Source organism: Plectropomus leopardus, chromosome 16, assembly GCF_026936395.1.
Source record: "Plectropomus leopardus strain MGB_pleo_1.0 chromosome 16, ASM2693639v1, whole genome shotgun sequence".
NCBI lineage: Eukaryota > Metazoa > Chordata > Actinopteri > Perciformes > Serranidae > Plectropomus > Plectropomus leopardus.
The window spans coordinates 2647101-2666092 of NC_142191.1; the positions used below are offsets into that span (position 1 = coordinate 2647101).

The 18992-nt window shown below is 39.0% G+C and overlaps 1 protein-coding gene across 3 annotated transcripts in view; it reads left to right on the top strand.

The window, feature by feature from the left end:
* The window catches only part of cep128 (centrosomal protein 128), an 80238-nt gene that overhangs the window by 4776 nt on the left and 56470 nt on the right, over nt 1-18992 (top strand). For 2 of the 3 annotated variants that reach the window (XR_006106646.2, XM_042504011.2), the window contains exons 6-13: nt 791-863; nt 3045-3167; nt 6735-6821; nt 8618-8692; nt 8832-8979; nt 10218-10357; nt 13162-13233; nt 13530-13715. Coding sequence is in view for 2 of the 3 variants with exons in the window: in XM_042504011.2 (XP_042359945.2) it covers nt 791-863; nt 3045-3167; nt 6735-6821; nt 8618-8692; nt 8832-8979; nt 10218-10357; nt 13162-13233; nt 13530-13715 (904 nt within the window). In the remaining variant the exon portion in view is untranslated. The remainder of the gene's footprint in view (nt 1-790; nt 864-3044; nt 3168-6734; nt 6822-8617; nt 8693-8831; nt 8980-10217; nt 10358-13161; nt 13234-13529; nt 13716-18992) is intronic. The other variant, XM_042504012.2, reaches the window with a different exon arrangement.

Genomic DNA, 18992 nt, shown 5'->3' on the forward strand with positions numbered 1-18992 from the left:
TTCTAATTGTAAATTTGAAATTATGCTATAGATTTTTTTTGTGCATTTTGCTGAGGTCATTTTCTAGTTTGATTTGTTTTTTACTTTATTTTTTTCTCCCCACTAATTTTCTTGTAATTTTTTTTTTAACAATTTCTTGGTAATTGGTGGCCGATTTCTAATTACATTGCTTGTCGTCATTCCATGTTTTTTTTTTAAAGAAATCAAGTCAATATCCTCCGGTTTCAAAGAGAAAAATAGTTTGAATTAAGCTTTCTGAATTGACGACACACTGATTTAGTCATCCACACTCAAGGGGACTCTTAGTCTCTCTTTTAGAGTTTTTCATCATTATTTCCCACATAATCTTATGTCTGAGCTCTTACTGGGCCTGTGCAGGATATTGAATTTTTTTTATATTCTCTGTACATTAAAAGTTTTGCTTGAGCTTTGAAAACAAATGCACGGTTATTGGGTCTGTGAGAGAAGATAAAATATCATCGAGAACTTAAAGATGTGGCTCTAGAAAGTCGAACGACAGCCGATCTCACTCTCTCTCAATACACATTAGAATTTGACATTTTCGGGTTATTAAAAAATCTCTCCTCCCCGCTGCTGCCGCTGACCAGACCGAATTGATCCGCCGCTATATTTCAACATCTGAAGCCGCATCATTATTTTTAGCGGCGTCAGATTATGCATTCACATCCTGATCAATGACGTTCTGGGAAATGATTTTTCAAAAACGACCGGCCAGCTGTGATGTGTGAATACTTTCAGTGTGCCTGATTTGTCTGTTTTTTTTTTATAGGTCTGATATCGACACCAGGCGAGCGATGGAGAGCCTCACAGAGCACATGACAACCTACCCGAGGCAGACTGCGGTGAGTCGTAGCAGCGCGTTCAAACACCGTCAAGTTTGCTTTCTAGCTCTGTGGACTTCAGAGGAAGGGCGGATGCATCCTGAATAACAGTTTCTGTAATTTTGGAGATACAGTCATTTGACAGGCTGTGGGGGGAGGGGCATTGAGTGGGTGAATTTAATAATAATGTGAAACACTGAAGGGGGAGGCGGGTGAACTATTCAGGTCATGTGACTTCCTGCAAAAAATATAGTCAATGGTATCAAATTCCAAAATGTAACAGTGCTGATGGCCATGAGGTACATGTGTTGGTTTTTCATATGTATAATTGTCCATTGTTTTTGCATGATTTCAATTTAATTTAATTGGATTAATTATAATTTAATTTAAACCAGACATAGCATATTAATGAACATCAGTATAAAATACTACTGTAAATGTGCCGGAGTTAGCAGGACTACTAATTTACATCCGTTGTCCTTTGGCAGGTAACAGATTATAGAAAAAAGAAAGAGGAAAAACAAACAAAACAAAACCAAACAATTCATACAGAGGACAAAAGTGCGTTAACAGTAGCATGTAAACTGTTCTGCATACAGTGCTTTATCTGTGTGCAGAATGTAGAATTCAACACTTGTATTTGTTTTTTTGAAAAATAATAGTTTGCATTATTACGACTCTGATTACTAGGTATTCAGTATCTGTATCCTGGAGGATACTTTGCCCAGATAAGGCTGTAACATTAGCAATACTCACACACAGATGTACTTATGTTTTTAGGCCTATTCTCTACAGATGATCAGTAATACAAAAGTCAAAACATTTATTGCTATTTATTTGTTCTTATTATTTTTCTGCCTGATGGGTCATCAGATTTAGCTGCTACTCCAGTTTGTTTCACTGCATCAGATAAATTCTCCACTAACCACAATTGTCCTTGATGGGATATTGAAAGTGTAGCAGCACCACAGTGACGATGATAGTAAAAAAACAGGAATTAAATGTTTTGTTGAGAAATGTTAATAGATTGCGGTTCATTGAAAGCTCAGATTTGTTTCGGGCATTCAGAACATTACAGTCAGTTTGTTTCACTTAAAAATGTATGCAAAACATGAAAGAAAGTAGCTATTTAAATATTTATAAAATTTGCAAATTAATTAATTATTAAAGTTTTAAATGTATAGTGGGCAATACACCTCTGGAGATACAAACTGTAATTTGAAAACTAAAGGTCAAATTTTGAAAAGATCATGAATTCTGTTATTTTATTGTAGAGACAGTAGAAAATACATTTATACCCCATACCAAACAAATGGGCAAGGCAAGGCAGCTTTATTTGTATAGCATATTTCATACAACAGGGCAATTCAAAGCGTTTTTACAGAGCAATAAAATATAAAAACATAATAAAAGACACAGATTTACAATAAAAGACAAAAGAGATGAGATATACAAGGCAAAATTAATTACTAAATGCTTTTAAAAAATCACTATTGAAAATAGCAAAAGTGCAGACGAGGTTGAAAGATAAAAAGATAATTTAAAATGATTTAAAATCAAGTTTAAAAATAAGTTTGTTGTCATTAAGCTCAGCCAAACCTCATACCCTGTATATACTGTATATATACAGTATATAGAATACTGTATATATATACAGTATATAGAATAAACAAAAAAAAGAATAAAAATAATCCATTTGGATCAAATACCAATTCATATTTTCTATTCTCTCCAGCATCCTCATCCATTTCCATCACAAAAAAACAATCTTTCAGATTCTGACACAGAACTTACTTTTTTTGTGTTGGTTTTTTTTTTTTTAAGGAAAAACAGTCTAACTTTAGGAAATATTCAGTCTAATTTTGAGGTACATGGCTGCACCATCACTACTGTGACACAAACGCTGCTCCAAATGACAGCAAACATGTTTAATATTTTTTATCTCGTCGCGTCCGTGAGCGTCTGCGAACGTGACGAGATAAAGGTATTAACTGTCTTTTACAGGCAGATGTGACGCTTCCTGATCAGACGGGAATTCTCGCGCCGTGAATGTCCTACTTCCACTCAGCTCTGGAAGATATTTATATATTTTTGTCACCCACACTTTTAATTTCCTGTTGTCTCATTTATCATATCCTGCTGCCATCCCCGCGCCGGTGATGTTTGCGTGACCTCAGGCGTCCTCCGTCTCTCTGTCTGCAGGTGTCGTCTCGTGTGGAGCGGCGTCTGCAGGAGCTGGAGAGAGAGATGCACAGCGAGCAGAGCGGCGCGGCGAGAGAGAGGAGGCCTGATCAGCGGGCGGCCGTGTCTGACGAGCTGCAGGAGGTGACACTCCTCCTCACCACTCATCTGCTGTTATCTTTCCATCCCACACCTCGTGGTTGACACTCGCGTGTTCTCTCACATTCGAAAAGATCACTGACAAATAATCTGGAGACATGATGGCACAAAACTCAGGGAAGAGATGTAGACAAGATGGAATAAAACAATACTGAAAGAAATACTTCACCCTTTAAATCACCATTTTCACATCCAAAACTCCTCGTGTGACGTCTCGTCCACGAAGAAAACTTTGTTTTTCACGTATGCCTCAACAGTGAATCAAAAGTCCCAAAAATGAACAAAATTGAAGCCTTAAAGTTATTTAACATCATATTTAACAACAGCAAAACTACCGTAAAACTTCAAATAAAAGCCCAGTCTCTTTTACTAGCTCTGTGTGGCGACACATTTCGACACATAGAGGCCTGTCTCTGTTACAGGCTCAGTCTGGTCACCGTGCAGCTCATTTTTATTGTTCTTAGGACACAAAAACTCGGGTTGTTGGCGACCTGCTGGAGATAAAGTTAGTTAGCTGCTTAGATCACGCATACAAATATGTATATATGTTTACACTTTTGGCAACATTGACATACTACTCACAGTGTTAGTAATACCAGCATAGTAAACAAGAGAGAGACTTTTTAAGAAGCAAAGGAAAAATGTCCAGTCAACTATATTTGTAATTATCATAATTATTTATTTTAAATTATTTTACAGAATTATTCTGAATTTAAGCATTGCTTCAGGTCATTTGTTGATTTTTTTGTCATCTGTATGAATTTTCTTTTTAATTTCTGGTGGGTTTCTTTCCAGTTTTTTTGGGCAAATGTACAGGTAGTTTTCTTGTAGTTTTTTAAATAAATTTCCTGCTAACTTCTGGGTTGAATAAATAATTTGATTATATTTCCCATCTTTGCTCAGCAGCAGTTTTGTGTGAAAGGAATTAAACGCCTGTCCCAAATATAAGCCTGTCGAGTTCAGTGATTTAAGTAAATAATTGCCCGGGCTATTAATTGAGGTTTTACAGTTTATCAAATGTTTTATTGAAAACGCTCACACAGCTCGAGTCTCATTTATTCAGTCACGTGCTCAGTACTTTCCAAAAACGTGCAGTTTTGCTAAAATCGTACTTTTTATAACTGAATTGAACAGGGCTGTAGCCGACTCAGAGTCGTGTCCGCCGAATCAGATCGGTGGTCATTTGGGGGGTGAAGTACACTTTAAATGTTGTTTTTTTTTTAACTATTCATCAGAGACAACACACATTAATTAACATCAAAAGCCAATTTTTATTTGCAGTCCCCGAGCAGGTTAATGTTATACTAAAGAAACAAGTCACACCAAAACAGAAGAACGACACCCAAGCTCACAGAGGAGCATTCAGCGTTAAAGGAAACCCAGTGAAAACCGTGACGGAGCACTGATCGTATGTGTCAGCGCTTAAAACGAACACGAGCCAGCGTGAAGGACACATGAAGCACACATGTATAAAAAATAAAAAAGCAGGCAAACAAAGAAACATCACATACGACACGCAGACTTTCATAATAATTCTAATTTTCAGTGAAAATCTATCTTTTCAACACGAGGCAGTCAAGAGAAAGCAAGTCTGCAGGACTCTTTCGACCCACGCGTGACCATTAGCAGCAATAAATGCTTGTTGATTTTCCTGAGTAATAATGCAGACCGCTGACATTTACAGAACGCTTTATGAACGCTCAATATAAAAAATAAAATCACAAGCTATTTAGGCTGCCAATTCTGGCTTAAACAGGGTCAAATGCAAGCGCAGTAAAATGTGGATGCAGAAACATTCACAGGTGATCTCTGTTGATTCTTTATTTTACAAAATAAGACAAAACAAAAACCACACACTATAATTGGTGCGATCAGTAATCTTCCACACAATTTAACCCCTTTTTGCACCGTACAAAAAAAATAACACCCGCTAACATCTGGCTTTTTTAATGTAATGGCTATGAGTGGCATTTTATTGGCTCCAGCTTCAATCGCCATTGATGGAAACACAACACCCAGGTGAACACGAGAGATGAATATTTTAAGACTATTCTGCACCGAGTTTGAAAGAAAGACTGAATAAGTAAGAGATACATAAAGAGAGTAACCACTGAGACATTTTAACAGGCCTCCACGCTGCTTTCTGATGTTTCCTAAACTGACGATTTTTTCTTTAATTTTTTTTTTTTAATTCTTAAAGAAAAAGAAAAAAAATCAAGAGAATTTGTAAAGAATAACAAGATCACCAGAGTTTTCAAAGTGAAAAAAATGCCATTTTTTTCTTTAACAATTAACAAAAAAGTTTAAAGAAAAAAAAATGTCAATTTTTTAGAATTTAATAACTGACAAAAAAAGCCTGCGCCATTGGCCATTTTTTTCCCATCCAGGGAAAAAACCCATTGATAAAAATGTGTATGAATGCTGGTATTAGATGCATTTGTTCACCGAGTGTTGTCTGTAGCATGCAAAAAAAAATCTCCAGATTCCTCCACGCTCGTCACTGAGGGTTTTTTTCCTCTAATGTACTGCAGTGCTCCCTTGTTTGTGAAAGCAGCATTCCCACTGTGTCACCTTTACGAGACTATAAAGCACACCTAGGCAATTACTGGGATGCAGTGCAAATGGTCGCTAAGCAAGCAGTTGCTGCTTTCCCACATTTCATGCCAATCATGTTTTTTTTTTTTCATCAGGCGTACATTTGTCTCAAAGCACTATAGCTGAGAGAGCTCTGTCATTAGGTGCACTTTGGTGATGTAGACTCAAAGCTTGATGCCCACAGTCGCACATTATGTTGTATTATTGCTGTCTTACATTGCTTCTCTCCATTTAGCCACACAAATCACCCATATTACACAACCATCAACATAATGTTAGTTCATTTATGAAATAACTCAAGCATTTATTTCTTGGTTGCTGGTTTTGAGGACAGCGTTTTGTCGGAGCTAATAAGGGGCCCTTTAGACTCTGCTGCAGTTCACGAGCAGACCACAGAGGGGCGCTGTGTAGCTGCAACCCGACTGATAACCTTTTGTGAATTAGGCCTTTTTTCACCACACTGTTTAATGATAGCAGCTTCCAATTCATTTGCATCCTCTCCTCGGTAGTGCCCTAATGGGACACCAGCAGGGCCCAGGGCGATGGGAAATAATGCATTTGTCCAAAAATTAAGGGTAAATAAACAAGCATGAGGACATGAAGAGGAAAATAATCTCTTTTACTACTAAAGAGCAGGAGAGGAGGGAGAGCAGAGGGCACATTTATTCCCCACCGATGGGCCCGCTGTGATGTGAATCAAATAGATGATGAGTCACTTGGGTAGATGTTATTGCTAGCAGCCGGTAATTCATCATCACAGCCCGCTCGCTATGAGTGGGATTGAGTGGGATCTGAGCTCTTGTACAAATCCACCATGATGCCAGTATCTTTTTCCAAGTCGACGAGATGGGGGAAGCTGTGATGCAACAGCACCTCTCGTGTTGCATTCTTACACTACTCTTATGTGTGTGCTTTTGTAATGATACATGCTGCAGCCTGTAAATTGTGTTTTTGCAGACTTCAGGGAGACGTCAAGTTCAAGGCCTTGAGAGAGAGGAGGCCCTCACAGCCCGGCTGCTGAAGGCAGACAGGGAGAAGACCAAGGTGAATATATTTAGTCTCACAGGAAGGTTTTTGTGTTAAAAATATGTGGTATTTTGCAGATTATCTGTGTCGGCATTTTATTTTAATGATCGCCGATAAAATTAGTTAATGAAAAAGTGTGTGTATTACACTCAACCAACAGCAGGCAGTCTGCAATACATGCAAAGAAAGTGTCAGCATGGGAGGAACTTTGACTTTGTAAAACCTCAGGGAGATATTTTTTATTTAAATTTTCACTGAACTTTATAAAAAAAGTTGCAGGGAACTTGCTGTATTTGATGTTGAAGGTTTCAGTTGTGATTAAACCTTTGCTAAAAGCATTTAAACAAGGTTTTTTGCTGGAGTTTGTTATATTCCAAATTCAAAATTTTGACAAAAATGTTTTCATTTTTATTGTAAATGCATACTGGTTCCAAATGTCGGTTAGCGGTCTCATTGAGTACTAATAATCGGTATCAGTACCTGCCCTGAAAAACCAATATCGGGCGACCCCTACACCTTGTTATGAACTTAGTGTTATGAAAGTTTGCTTTATAAAGATGATGCGTATTTCTTCCTGCATCTTTTTACTGAATTGGCAGCACTTGTAGTCCAGACAGACAATGATACTAAAGTTTATAACTGGGAGCAACTTGCAACTGTGCCCCCATTTTTTATATGTTTTTTTAAAGGGGCCCTATTATGCTTTTGGGGTTTTTCCCTTTTCTTTGTTGTTTTGTGTAGCATTGTAGTGGTTGTAAAAGGTCTCCTAAGTAATAAAGCCTTAAGTCCCTGCCAAAGGGACCCCTCTCTGCTCCTGAGCTGCCTGAAACAGCTCGTTTGAGTTTCAGTGTTTACTTCTGTAACTTGGTGACGTCACAGTGTAACAAATAATATAGACTGTGCATAGAGAGAGCCAGCTGACCAATCAGAGCGGACTGGGCTTCTACTTGAATGTCCTCTTAAATCGACCTTACCTTAAGCTGCAGGAACCCTGTACCAGGCAGGTAAGGTAGTTAGCATTCATGTTTTTACCGAAGCAGTTCGTATATCGACACTTTTTAGCTGAAAATTAAATATAACCCCTTTCAAGTCAAGTCAGTTTTATTTATAGAGCCCATTATTACAAAACATGGTTTGCCTCAGAGGGCTTTACAGTGTACGACATCCCTCTGCCCTTAGACCCTCACATCACCCAAGAAAAACTCCCGAAAAAGAATATTCCCAATATTTTCTCAACTTTGCCTCAACTCAGATTGTAGATAATAAATTCTGCACACATAATGACATTCTGACAACGAAGCTTATTCACACCAAACTCTTGCTGCTTCTCCAGCAATTTCCAAAACACTTCCACAGGCTCTCCTGTGAAACACACTGCCAGCCGAAATAAATTTAACTCAAGATATTAAGATTTTTAACAAAAAGTGTTAAAGGTTGGCTGAAGCAAAATCAGAGATGTGAGCAATTTTAATTATTTTGAAATGTCTTATAGTTGAGTTTTGTAAGCGCATGTAACATTGATATTGGTGTGTTTTTTTAAATATTTTTTTACTCTGTTTTTCTGTGTTAACATATTTACCTTTTTGTCTTCTGTTTACCGTAACTGTTATTGTATGTGACCTTGATATCTTCTTTCATTTTGATTTCTCTTAACTAAAAGCCTAATTGGGGCTGGAGTTGGAAACTAGTATTAGCTATGATCTCTATATTTGTGAAACATAAGTCACTACAGCTTGTTTGTTTGTCCCTATCAAATGAACTTTATAAATAAATTATGTATCGTCCTGACATTGTTATTGTTGTGCTCCCGTCAGATGGAGCAGGAGCTGGAGAGAGCGAGAAGACGTCTGGAGCAGTCTGAGGACAGCAGAGAGTCCCTCGTCCAACAGGTTTGTTTGTGCCTGATTGTATATGCAGACGTACATTAAACCTCGGGGGACAAAACTGTAAACAGAGCAGCGTCTTCTGAAGAGCTTCAGTGTCGTTTTACAGCCGGATGTCTCTCTGTGTCTGCTCGCACGGCTCCAGGTGGAGGACATGCGCGGTGAGCTGCTGAGGACGAAGAGGGAGAGGACTGAGCTGCAGAGGGCCCGACCGGAGACTTCTCAGCCACACGGCAACCACTCGGACAGGGAGGAGGGACAGCGAGGGACAGGTACCGGATTTAAGTCTGGAGGTGAAGGAACGACAAAAAAACAGGAAGACAGAGAGGATTTGGATGCAGGTTAAATGGGCGGGTTTAAAGATTACTGCCAACTCCGTAACGGCAGAAATAGGAGAGAAGATTGTGAGTTGCTTAGAGAAAAGTGTTGGAAATCTCATCCATCAATACCCCTCAGTTTTATTTTTTATTGGTATTGATTTGAAGGCATCAAAGGGCTTTAAAGGCAGTGAAAGTTTGAAAATGACAGATTCTTATAAGCTCGTATAAAGTTCTGTACTCGCTCAATAAGAATTTTTTCTTTTTTTTTTTTACTGATTTGGTAAATAGGTGAAATAATTTACTATCAGCATGTTGGTTTATCGTAGAGAATCTTCCTTCATTCACATCTCACACCACTTCATTTAAATTCTGCTCACGTCTGCAAACGCTCAGTCTGCCTCGAGTGACCGAGTCAAGTGGTCCAATATATGAAGGTAAAGAGGTGAAATAAATCTCAGAGTCAGCTTAGAAAAACTGACTGTGCTTTGAGGGGGCCTGTCTCAGGTTCATACTTGCATTTTGGGTTTCTGCTAGAACATTTTAACATTGTTTAGCCCACTTTAATGTCACATACACTCATATCGCTCTGTGCACAAAATGCACTTTTCAAAATCAAGCTATAAAAAATATTACACATTAATCTGATAACAAAAACCAAACAAAAATGGCATGCTCCTTTAAAAGTACATAAAAAGTTAAAATGTATTTACTTACTTATTTATCACAGACACAAAGAGGTTTACTGGAGAAATGTTAACATACAGGATATATATATATATATATATATATATACTAATGATAATTTAGAAAAAAACCTAACCTGTAGTGTTTGTATATGAATATGACGATTTGTCCAAAAATGAGTCTTAAATATGCTTGAAAATTATCCTGAGAAAGTTTTAAAATGCATTAAATTCAAGTGTATGAAACCTGTAGAAGCCCTGATTATATAATGTGCAGAAAATGAGAAAATCATAATGAGTCTCTTTAAAATGTTTATCTCATGCCTGTGCTTTTAGCCTTTTTGCAGAAGGCGCAGTGTACTTCTTGTTCTCTATCAATCACCTTAAGTTCGCTGTCACTCGTTCTATGTTACTTGTCTCCACATGTAGAAATCAATTGTAACACTTTATGTGCCTGTGTGTGTGTGTGTGTGTGTGTGTGTGTGTGTGTGTGTGTGTGTGTGTGTGTGTGTGTGTGTGTATGTTTAGATCGTTTGAGCCTGGAGAAAGAAGTGGCGGAGCTGCGAGCCCAGCTGCGCACAGCCTCGGTACTTGGTGAGGTTGAAGAACTGAAGAGGACTCTGGACCGCAAGGAGAAGGAGAGGGTCCAACTCAGCTTACAGGTGGAGGTGTGTGTCACATAAATTGTGTTTTAGTGTGTTTTTACATAAAACAATGACGTTTTAGCAGCAGCTGTTCAGGGAAGGCATCGCATGTCATTCCTTAAAAGGGAAACTTTGCTGATTTTTAACCAGCTTTTGGTCATAACAGTGTGGGTAATATGTGTATATGAACTCAGGGTGGGCGATATATATCAAATATACTCATTGTGTAGCAGCTTATTCAAGATTTGAAAAACGTTACTGTCCAGCACATAGTGACAGGAAATTGCCTTCGCTCTGGGGCTCAAACAACATGGAAAAGCCTCTCACAGTTCTTAAGATAAAAACAAAAACGTGTGCAAAGCTACATGAAAAAAAGCAATGACGATCTTGCATGGTTTATAAAGTGTATTGCAGTGGGAATAAAAGAGCACCATGGGCCCCGCTCTGATTTATTTAATTATAACAATACTATTTAAATTTCATTGTAAATTACTTAATTTAACCTTCTTATAATCGTATTTTATTAAATGTTATTATAACAGTAAAGTATTCAACTTTATTATATGACAATAGCTACTTTATTTAACTTTGTTGTAACTGCAGTTCATTCAGTAATGTATTTTAGTAAACATTAGTTTAAACGACATTTAAAAATATCTATATATATAGTGTTATAGCCTTAAGATATCGGTTTATATTTAACCGGCACTGCGTCTGGCGTCTCCTCCCTGAAAATGGCTGTTTACACTGTACATGTCTACTATAATGTTTTGTGTTGTGCAGAGTGGAGTTAAAAATGACTGTTCACATCATATCTGGGGAAAATGTCAGCAGATTTGAGTAAAACATAGACTTTGCTCATCCTGTGCACACAAAACACAGACATGGGGGGCTGATTTCTAAATCACACGAGGTCCCCTGGTAATACGAGTCCCGTGCGAATATGGCTTCACTCATCTACGCGGCTGTCTCTGCAGTACACCCTCACGTATAAATACACGGAGGATTTCTCAGCAGGAGTGCAAACAACAGAAGCATGCTTTCTGACTTTTCCCGTGTCGGCGTCTCCACCCTGAGCGCGGTTATTTCCGTTTGTCGGGTGCCTCTCATCCGTGGTCGCATCCTCCGCCAACTCCACGCCACTTGATCCTCTTAGAATCGTCAGATGAAGTGACAGTTGGAATAGGAGATCAGGAGTCAACCAGCAGTCATTTATCCTCCTCAAACTGGTGCGACGTGTCACTTCCATCACTGTAACAAGACATAAAAACATGAAGAAAAAAAATTCCCTTGCTATGCAGGGGTATTCAAGGCTGCGGTGGGTATCAATAAAATGTTAGTAGGAAGAGCTGCACTTAAAGCATTGGCACACTCCTCTAATCTCTGATGTTTCTTTCACCGAAAAATGTGTTTAAACTCCCACGTTTCCCCTATTGCCGAGTAGGTGTTAAAAGATGAAGTGGGTGTTTGCATGTATCACCTGGGGCGTCTCTCACGGTTTTTATGTCTAGATCAAAATAGACGTTGAAAATGTTTCATTTTAACAGTAAATGAGCAAAACTGGAGTATAATGAGGAGAATAGGGTGGAAGATTCAATTTTCTCAGTGACTGAATTTATACACAGTCTAATAGGCCTATGACTAATCAGGCTATGACTAATTACTCCAAACTGGCAGCCTTATTCTGCAGAAATACCTAAACGGCACCCGGCTAACCTCACCTGCCCTTCACTTAAAACTTCAATCGAACTTTAAAGTGATTGTGATTTTCTTTGGATATGAAGGTAATCCAGTGAAACTCTTCCTTTCTGAATGAGTTTTAGACCAGCACTGCAGATAATCCAGTGGTAGGCAGCATAAATACAGTCTCAACAAGGGGTGGCTGACTTATCGAATATAATGTTGTTGATAAGTAATAAACAAGTAAATGAATGAATGAATAAAACAGATAAATCTACCGAGTAACTTGTACTTGAGGTTGTTTCAAGTGTGATGCATAAAATTACTTTGAACACGGGGAGTGTAAATTGTCTTGTTTTTTTTTTAGCCACCGGCTAAGAGACTCGTTTCTGCGTTTCATTTTACCCTCTCTCTCTTACAGCTTTCAGCCTCTCACAGACACACAAAACACAGAGCTTTTGCAGAGCTCCAGATTGTGATTATTTAGTCACATTTTGCACTCACAAAGCACCACTGTGATTTGCAAATTCTATTAATTATATGAACTGGAGAGCTGTTAGTTTGTTTCCAGCTTACAGAGAATAAATCATCACGTTTAACGGTGCTGCGGTAACAGTCTAACTTTATGAGTGGTAGTAGCGTGTGAATGTATCTGCAGAGCTCTGATCGCAGCCATTTAGTCACATTTTGTGACCACGGAGCCCCAGAGCAACTTGCAAATCTTTGCAGAATCTGAACCTGAGAGCAGCGAGTTTGTTTCCAAGGTTGTTTTTTTAATTTAATCATAACAATACTTAATTGAACTTAACTATAACAGTACTTAGTACCACTTAGTAGATCTATGTTGTTTTCTTCCGATGCGTAGTCGAACAGTGAAGTCAGTTGTTCAGACGCCTTTTAGTATTTGAGGTTTTATCATCCACACTAATTGGGTATCCACGTAAAACATGGTGAATTTCTCCTTTAAAACCTCTCATACTTTTTCTTTTTTACATCCGTCTATCTTTTTCTTCATTCTCCTCACTTCCATCGCCCTAAACCCCTTCCTCTGCACCCCGCACGCTGTTCTGTCCTTTTCCTCCCATTAGCAGCAGTCGTGGTCACACAAACACACACGTCCTTGACCTTTTCTCTTCTCTATTTCTCAGGAATTGTCATCAGACCTGGCGCGACGGGAGCAACAGCAGCTCCGAATGCTGGAGCAGTTAAAGGAGATGCAGGTATTTTTTCATGTCGCATCATACTGTTTTCATCAGCAGAAAGGTAATTTACTTCAAGGATTTCAAACGAAGGGTGCTTGTTCTAGTGGCAGATTTAAATTGGAAGCATGCTGAGTGTAGCGCTTCATTCTGTGCCATAAGTTCACAAAATTACAATGTAAAGACGCCGCGGTAATGAGATCCTTCAGAATTAAGCCTGTTAGACGTTTAACAATCCGCCCCACACTTTTAAAACACTGATTCAGATTATAAAGAATGAATACGCACCGTATTTATGAATTCGCTCATCCTTTCAGAGCCGAGGGCAGGCGGAGAGGAGGGAGACGGAGGCGCTGCTCCAGGAGAGCACGAGGAGCAGAGACGAATTGAAGGCCAGGGCCCAAGAGGCCGTGCGGCAGTGGAGGGCGAAGTGCAGGAGGCTGCAGAAGGAGCTGGAGGAGTCGAGGGCTGAGGCTCACTTCCACACCGACAAGGCCTCGCAGGTCAGTTAAGGCAGATACACTAGTTACACGACCTTTGACCCCGCAGCCTACAGTAGCAGCTGCGGCTAAGTGACCACTGATCTTTATAACGAAAACGGACATCTCAGAAACTCACCGAGTCCAATGAACTGATCTGCCCTTTTTTAAAAATACTCCAAGTGCAAGGAGTGGAATTTAAAACAACATCTAAAGGGGAAAAATGATCATAACCGTGTGCTTTAAAGTAGTACAGGGCAATATCGTCTTACATTTTGAATAATTTAATATTTTAAGTCTTTCTAGTGATTTCTTTTTCTGGTTTTAAAAGCTGCATTACAGTAAAATGATGTAATTTTCCAAATTCAGCAGAATATTCTAGCAACTCTATTATATGTCTTAACCCACTTGTCATTATATCCATTTTACTGATGATTATTTATCAAAAATTTCATTGTGTGAATATTTTGTGAAAGCACCAATAGTTAACCCTACAATATCGATAGTAAACCTTTGGGTCTGTTTGGTGCATTTTACAAACTTTTCGTTACTCATTTTTTAAATACTTTTGGCTGTGTTTATGCATATGGCATTCATTCTGGCAAGATTGTGTGTGTTTGTTTAATTTTGGAATTTCCAGCTCAGCTCTCTGATATGCTCTGAAAACAGAATTGTTAAATTCATACTGTTAAGTGCAAAAAATGTGCCATTGAAACCCATTCAAACTTCAGTTTTTGATCCCACGGCCATCAAAGCATAAAAACATGACTTGTATTATTTCTGGGTGTCATTCTGGGCTTTTCGCTTGGAATTTGCTATTTTTTACTGTTTTCCACCTCATTTTTTACCATATTTGGCAGATGGACAAAATACATGCCGTTTCCACTAGATGCACTGTCATATTCAATGTTGCTGCAAATCATTGATATATCCCAGATTGATCATAAAAACCCTGAAAAACTACTTCACATGTCGTATATTGAAAGTAATTCATTTATTGTGTTGTTTTCATCTAAAAACACAGTAGCATCATGACAAAAACCTGGCAGTTAAAGGGTTACAATTCTGCAAATTAATGAATATTTGATATTTTTGGTTAGGACTGATTTTAGTTTAAAAAAAATATTGATGTATAATATTTTTTATAGCCTGATTTTGAAAAGCACACTTTGTGCGCAGAGCGATACGAGTGTGTGTGGTATTAAAGTGTGCCCTAAGGGTTAAGGTATTTGCTCAAAAATATCAGATTTGATTTTCTCGTTATGCTCAGCCCCACTTAGGGTTACGCCCCTCCCACTGTCTTTGTGACTGTCATGGCGGCTGGCCGTTGAGATTTATTTAAATCACTTGTAATTTATTAAACTAAGACATTCAAAGATGAACATCGGCGTGTGGAAATCAGCGAAGTCAGTAGTGAAAGCCATATGTGGATGTGTGTCAGGCGTGCTGTCAGGTCTGCTGCACCAGAAGCAGCCGTGCAGGGTGGACGTCTGCTGGAGGCAGGGAGAGAAAGAGTGAACACCTGGGCCAGCTTTTATAGCCTGCGAGGCCCAGGTGAGCGTAATGAATCAGCTTTCAGTGAGCTTTTTGCTCGCTGCTTTGATGTTGCTGAGCTTCTCCCATTTTTCCACTCTTTACCTAAACCTTGTAGTCAGTATGTTTACATGTGCAGTTTAGTGGAGCTGCAGTCATAGCTGGATTAGGTCATTTAACTGCACTTCTGACTTCTTGTTCTTGTATAAATGCACTGGGGGAAATCGATTTGTTGACGGAAGTACGTGGTGATAAGCCCCCTTTCAGCTAGCTGCTATAAACCTATATTATATATACAGTCAGGATATTGAAGGCATCACAATCACAACTGTGAACTTAAAAACCGCCGTGTCACGTACATATAATCAATCAGCGCTCAGCAAACTCTGCCTTCATTGATTAGTCTTAAGCCACCTATAAAAAGTCAATATCCTTTTAATTTTATGCTATATTTAGAATATTTTCATCCTTTTCCTTTGCTGTTGCAGCCCTTAACGACGGGGATTTGAAGCCATTATGTCAAATTTTTCATTTATCCACTGAACAGTGATGATTTTGGTATTTATTTTTTAAAGTGTCTGAAATATGGTTTGCTGCGGCCCCGTCCACAGCAGGACATCACTTAGCTTTCGTGCCGGTGTTGTGGGACTGTACTTTATTTGGGGTGGCTGGGGTGTGACCTTTTTAAATCTAAAATAAATATAAAATGCCAGCTTTTCAAGTTGTATGTCCCTCGTGCTTACATTTTTTTTTTTTAAATGCCTGAGCCATTTTACAGCGCCCCTTCCCCCTTCATCAATGACAAACAGTCCCTATCCGTAAACACAGAAGGATGCCGCGCAGTGACTAGGAGCACACGCAGAACGCCGACTGTAGTTACAGTCTGAGGAGTTTACATGACGGAGTAAATTGACTTCCACTCTGAGTGTGTTAGTCCGGTTTTGAGAAATTTGATTCAGTCCGCTTTCACTCAGACTAACGTGTTTGCATGTACTTTAAAAGTCCAGTTTTAGTCAGACTGATATCATCATTCAACTTTTTCTAACATCGTGTAAACGTTCAGACTGTGTCTGTTTCCAGAGGACTGAAGATATCAGTCAAAACTGCTCAGCGGTCAGCTGCTTTTTGTTCCTGTCGGCGATAGTCATTTTTTACGGCTTATCTTTGAACAAAATAAAAGCTCTCAGCTGCTGCACAGAATCCAGCAAAAGTTTACTGCAAATCTCACTGCGGCTTATTGACTAGGTATCAATTGGTTCTGGTGGGCAACTGCAGCTCAAATACATCAGCTCTACTCATCGGCTCCAGCAGCCCGTCTCAAACGCTCCGGATAATGCTGCTGCTGCTGCCGTTGCTGCTGCTGCTGGCGGCCGAGTTAACAGCGAGCCAGCTGGCAGCACTATCAACAACAACTGACTGTCTTTGTTGCATCTTCTGAGCAGTGGACTCTGGCTCGTGCATACCTGCTTTGACTTTGACAGTGTGTTCTTAAAAAAAAAAACTGTAGTAATCAATAATGTCTGTGCTGAAATGCGTGTCTCAGCTCCAGTGGTGGAGTGATTTGTGGTGAAGCCCCAGGCGGCGAGAACTTTCCGCGATGACGTCAGAGTGCAGCAGTGGTGGTGAAAGTGGCTGCAGGGATTCACACAATGCTGCAAAGCATTGTGAACATTGTGGACACACCAGCAGTTTCTACTCTGTTACTCAGATGTTATAGTCTATTTTTTTAGCTGCTGTGTGTTTAAGCAATGGTCCTTTAGACTTTGTTACATCACAGAACGAAGGACACTCAAGTTCTCGTTTTAGAGAAAATAAATCAACACCCTCTTATCACAGGGGAAATACACATGATAAAATATTTATGAGTTTTTCTGGTCCAATTCTTCCATGTTCTTTCACAGCAGACGCAGACTGGAAAATCAGCCAAAGCAGCACCCTCTGTACTTTAATGATTGTGAAAGGGAAATATAGATACATATTCATTTCAATCTGCATTGTATGTCACATGCAGTCGTCTGATGATGAAGAGGAAGAAAAGTGTTTCAGTAATCAGGGACAGAATGAAAGGAAAATGCTATTGAAAACTACTGAATACATTTAAAAACACACCAGTGAAAGTAATACGAATAATATTAATAATAATAGTAATAAGAAACATTCTGGAGCTTTTTATTAATGTTGCTATTCAACCCAAACTAAGAAAAATGGTTGGGTACTCATGCTTGCTTTTGTGCTCATTTTAATTCATACTTTTTTTTATCTGTATAGCAAAGATTTTTTTATTTCTTATTTTTATCAAAGTCAGACTAAAGCCCAGTTGCTAGAAAAAAATGTTGGCAAAGTAAGATCTGTAAACCAGTGATACGCTACATTTGTATGTTTTGTATGTATTATATTAATGTTTGTAAAGTAACAAAGTTCTGATAACATGTAAATTAAACATTGGCAGCATTTCAGGCTTTATTGAGCTATCATAATAGGTGTTTTTCAGCGAGATACGAGCAGCATTTCCAACTATGATTGTGCCTTCAAAAGCTCATATTCTTTCAGCGAGACATTGGCAGAATTTCCAGCCGTGATTTTTTCATCAAAAGCAGGATTTTTTAGGCAGTCATTGGCGGCATTTTCAGCTGTGATTGTACCACAGAAAGCAGCTGATTTTTAGTGAGAAATCTGCTGCATTTCCAGCCATGATTTTGGCAGTAAAAGTTGTTGTTTTCCAGCAAGACATCAGTGGCATTCAAACTGTGATTATGCAACAAACAGCAGGTGTTTTTTATTGAGACATCAGCGGCATTTCCAGCTGTTTTTCCACCAAAAGGGGCTGTTTTATTGCAAGACAACGTGACAGTTCTGGCCATGATTGAGCCATCAAAAATGGGTGTTTTTCAACAAGACATCGGTGGTATTTCCAACTGTTAGTTTGTCACCAAAAGAGGATGTTTTTTGTGAGACATCTGGAGTGTTTCCTGCTGTGATTGTGCAACTAAAACAGACACCAACAGCATTTTTGGCCTTGATTGTGCCACCAGAAGTTATGTGTTTTTTAGTGAGACATTAGGAGCATTTTCAGCTGTGATTGTGCCACCAGAAGTGGGTGTTTAAGCAAACCAATAACCTAGTGGGTTTTTTGCTTAAACTTAACCACGTTAACCACAGCACCGTGTTTTTGGGAACTTAAAATGCCAACGTTTGTTCTGGCAGGATGGATCGAATGGATCGAAACTGTATAGATTGACTGAATTTGATAATAAAGCTAAAAAAAAAGAAGTCAAGTGATTTAAGCGCCTTCACAAGGTATGTTACAGCAGTTGTGCTTAGTTGAATAATTAACGGCTGGCAATTATTATTAGATTGAAAGTCACCTCCCGTTGATGTAAATTCCTTTTGAACTGAGTCACCTCCAAACTCGCAGTCAGCAGCCTCGCGCCTCGCAGACAGACAGACACACACAGACAGACTCCCACCTGGCACACTCGACGTGACGCGAATTAATTACAAAATCATTTCTGCCCCCTTAATGAATTAGGGGAGAGAATCAAGTGCTCAATTAAATGATTAGGTTCTGAGCTACAGCAAAGTCTTTGCAAATTCCAGTCAAAGCCAGAGTATTAGAAGCAATCTGCCTTGAACAGACCTGACCATTGTCCCTTATCAGGCAGCTGAGTGCGAGCATTTTCCTATCAGCGCCAGAGCTGGTACTGCATATGTTTCTCTGCCTCTGTCTCTCTGTCACTCTTTCTCCTGCACTCATCATTATTGTTAGAG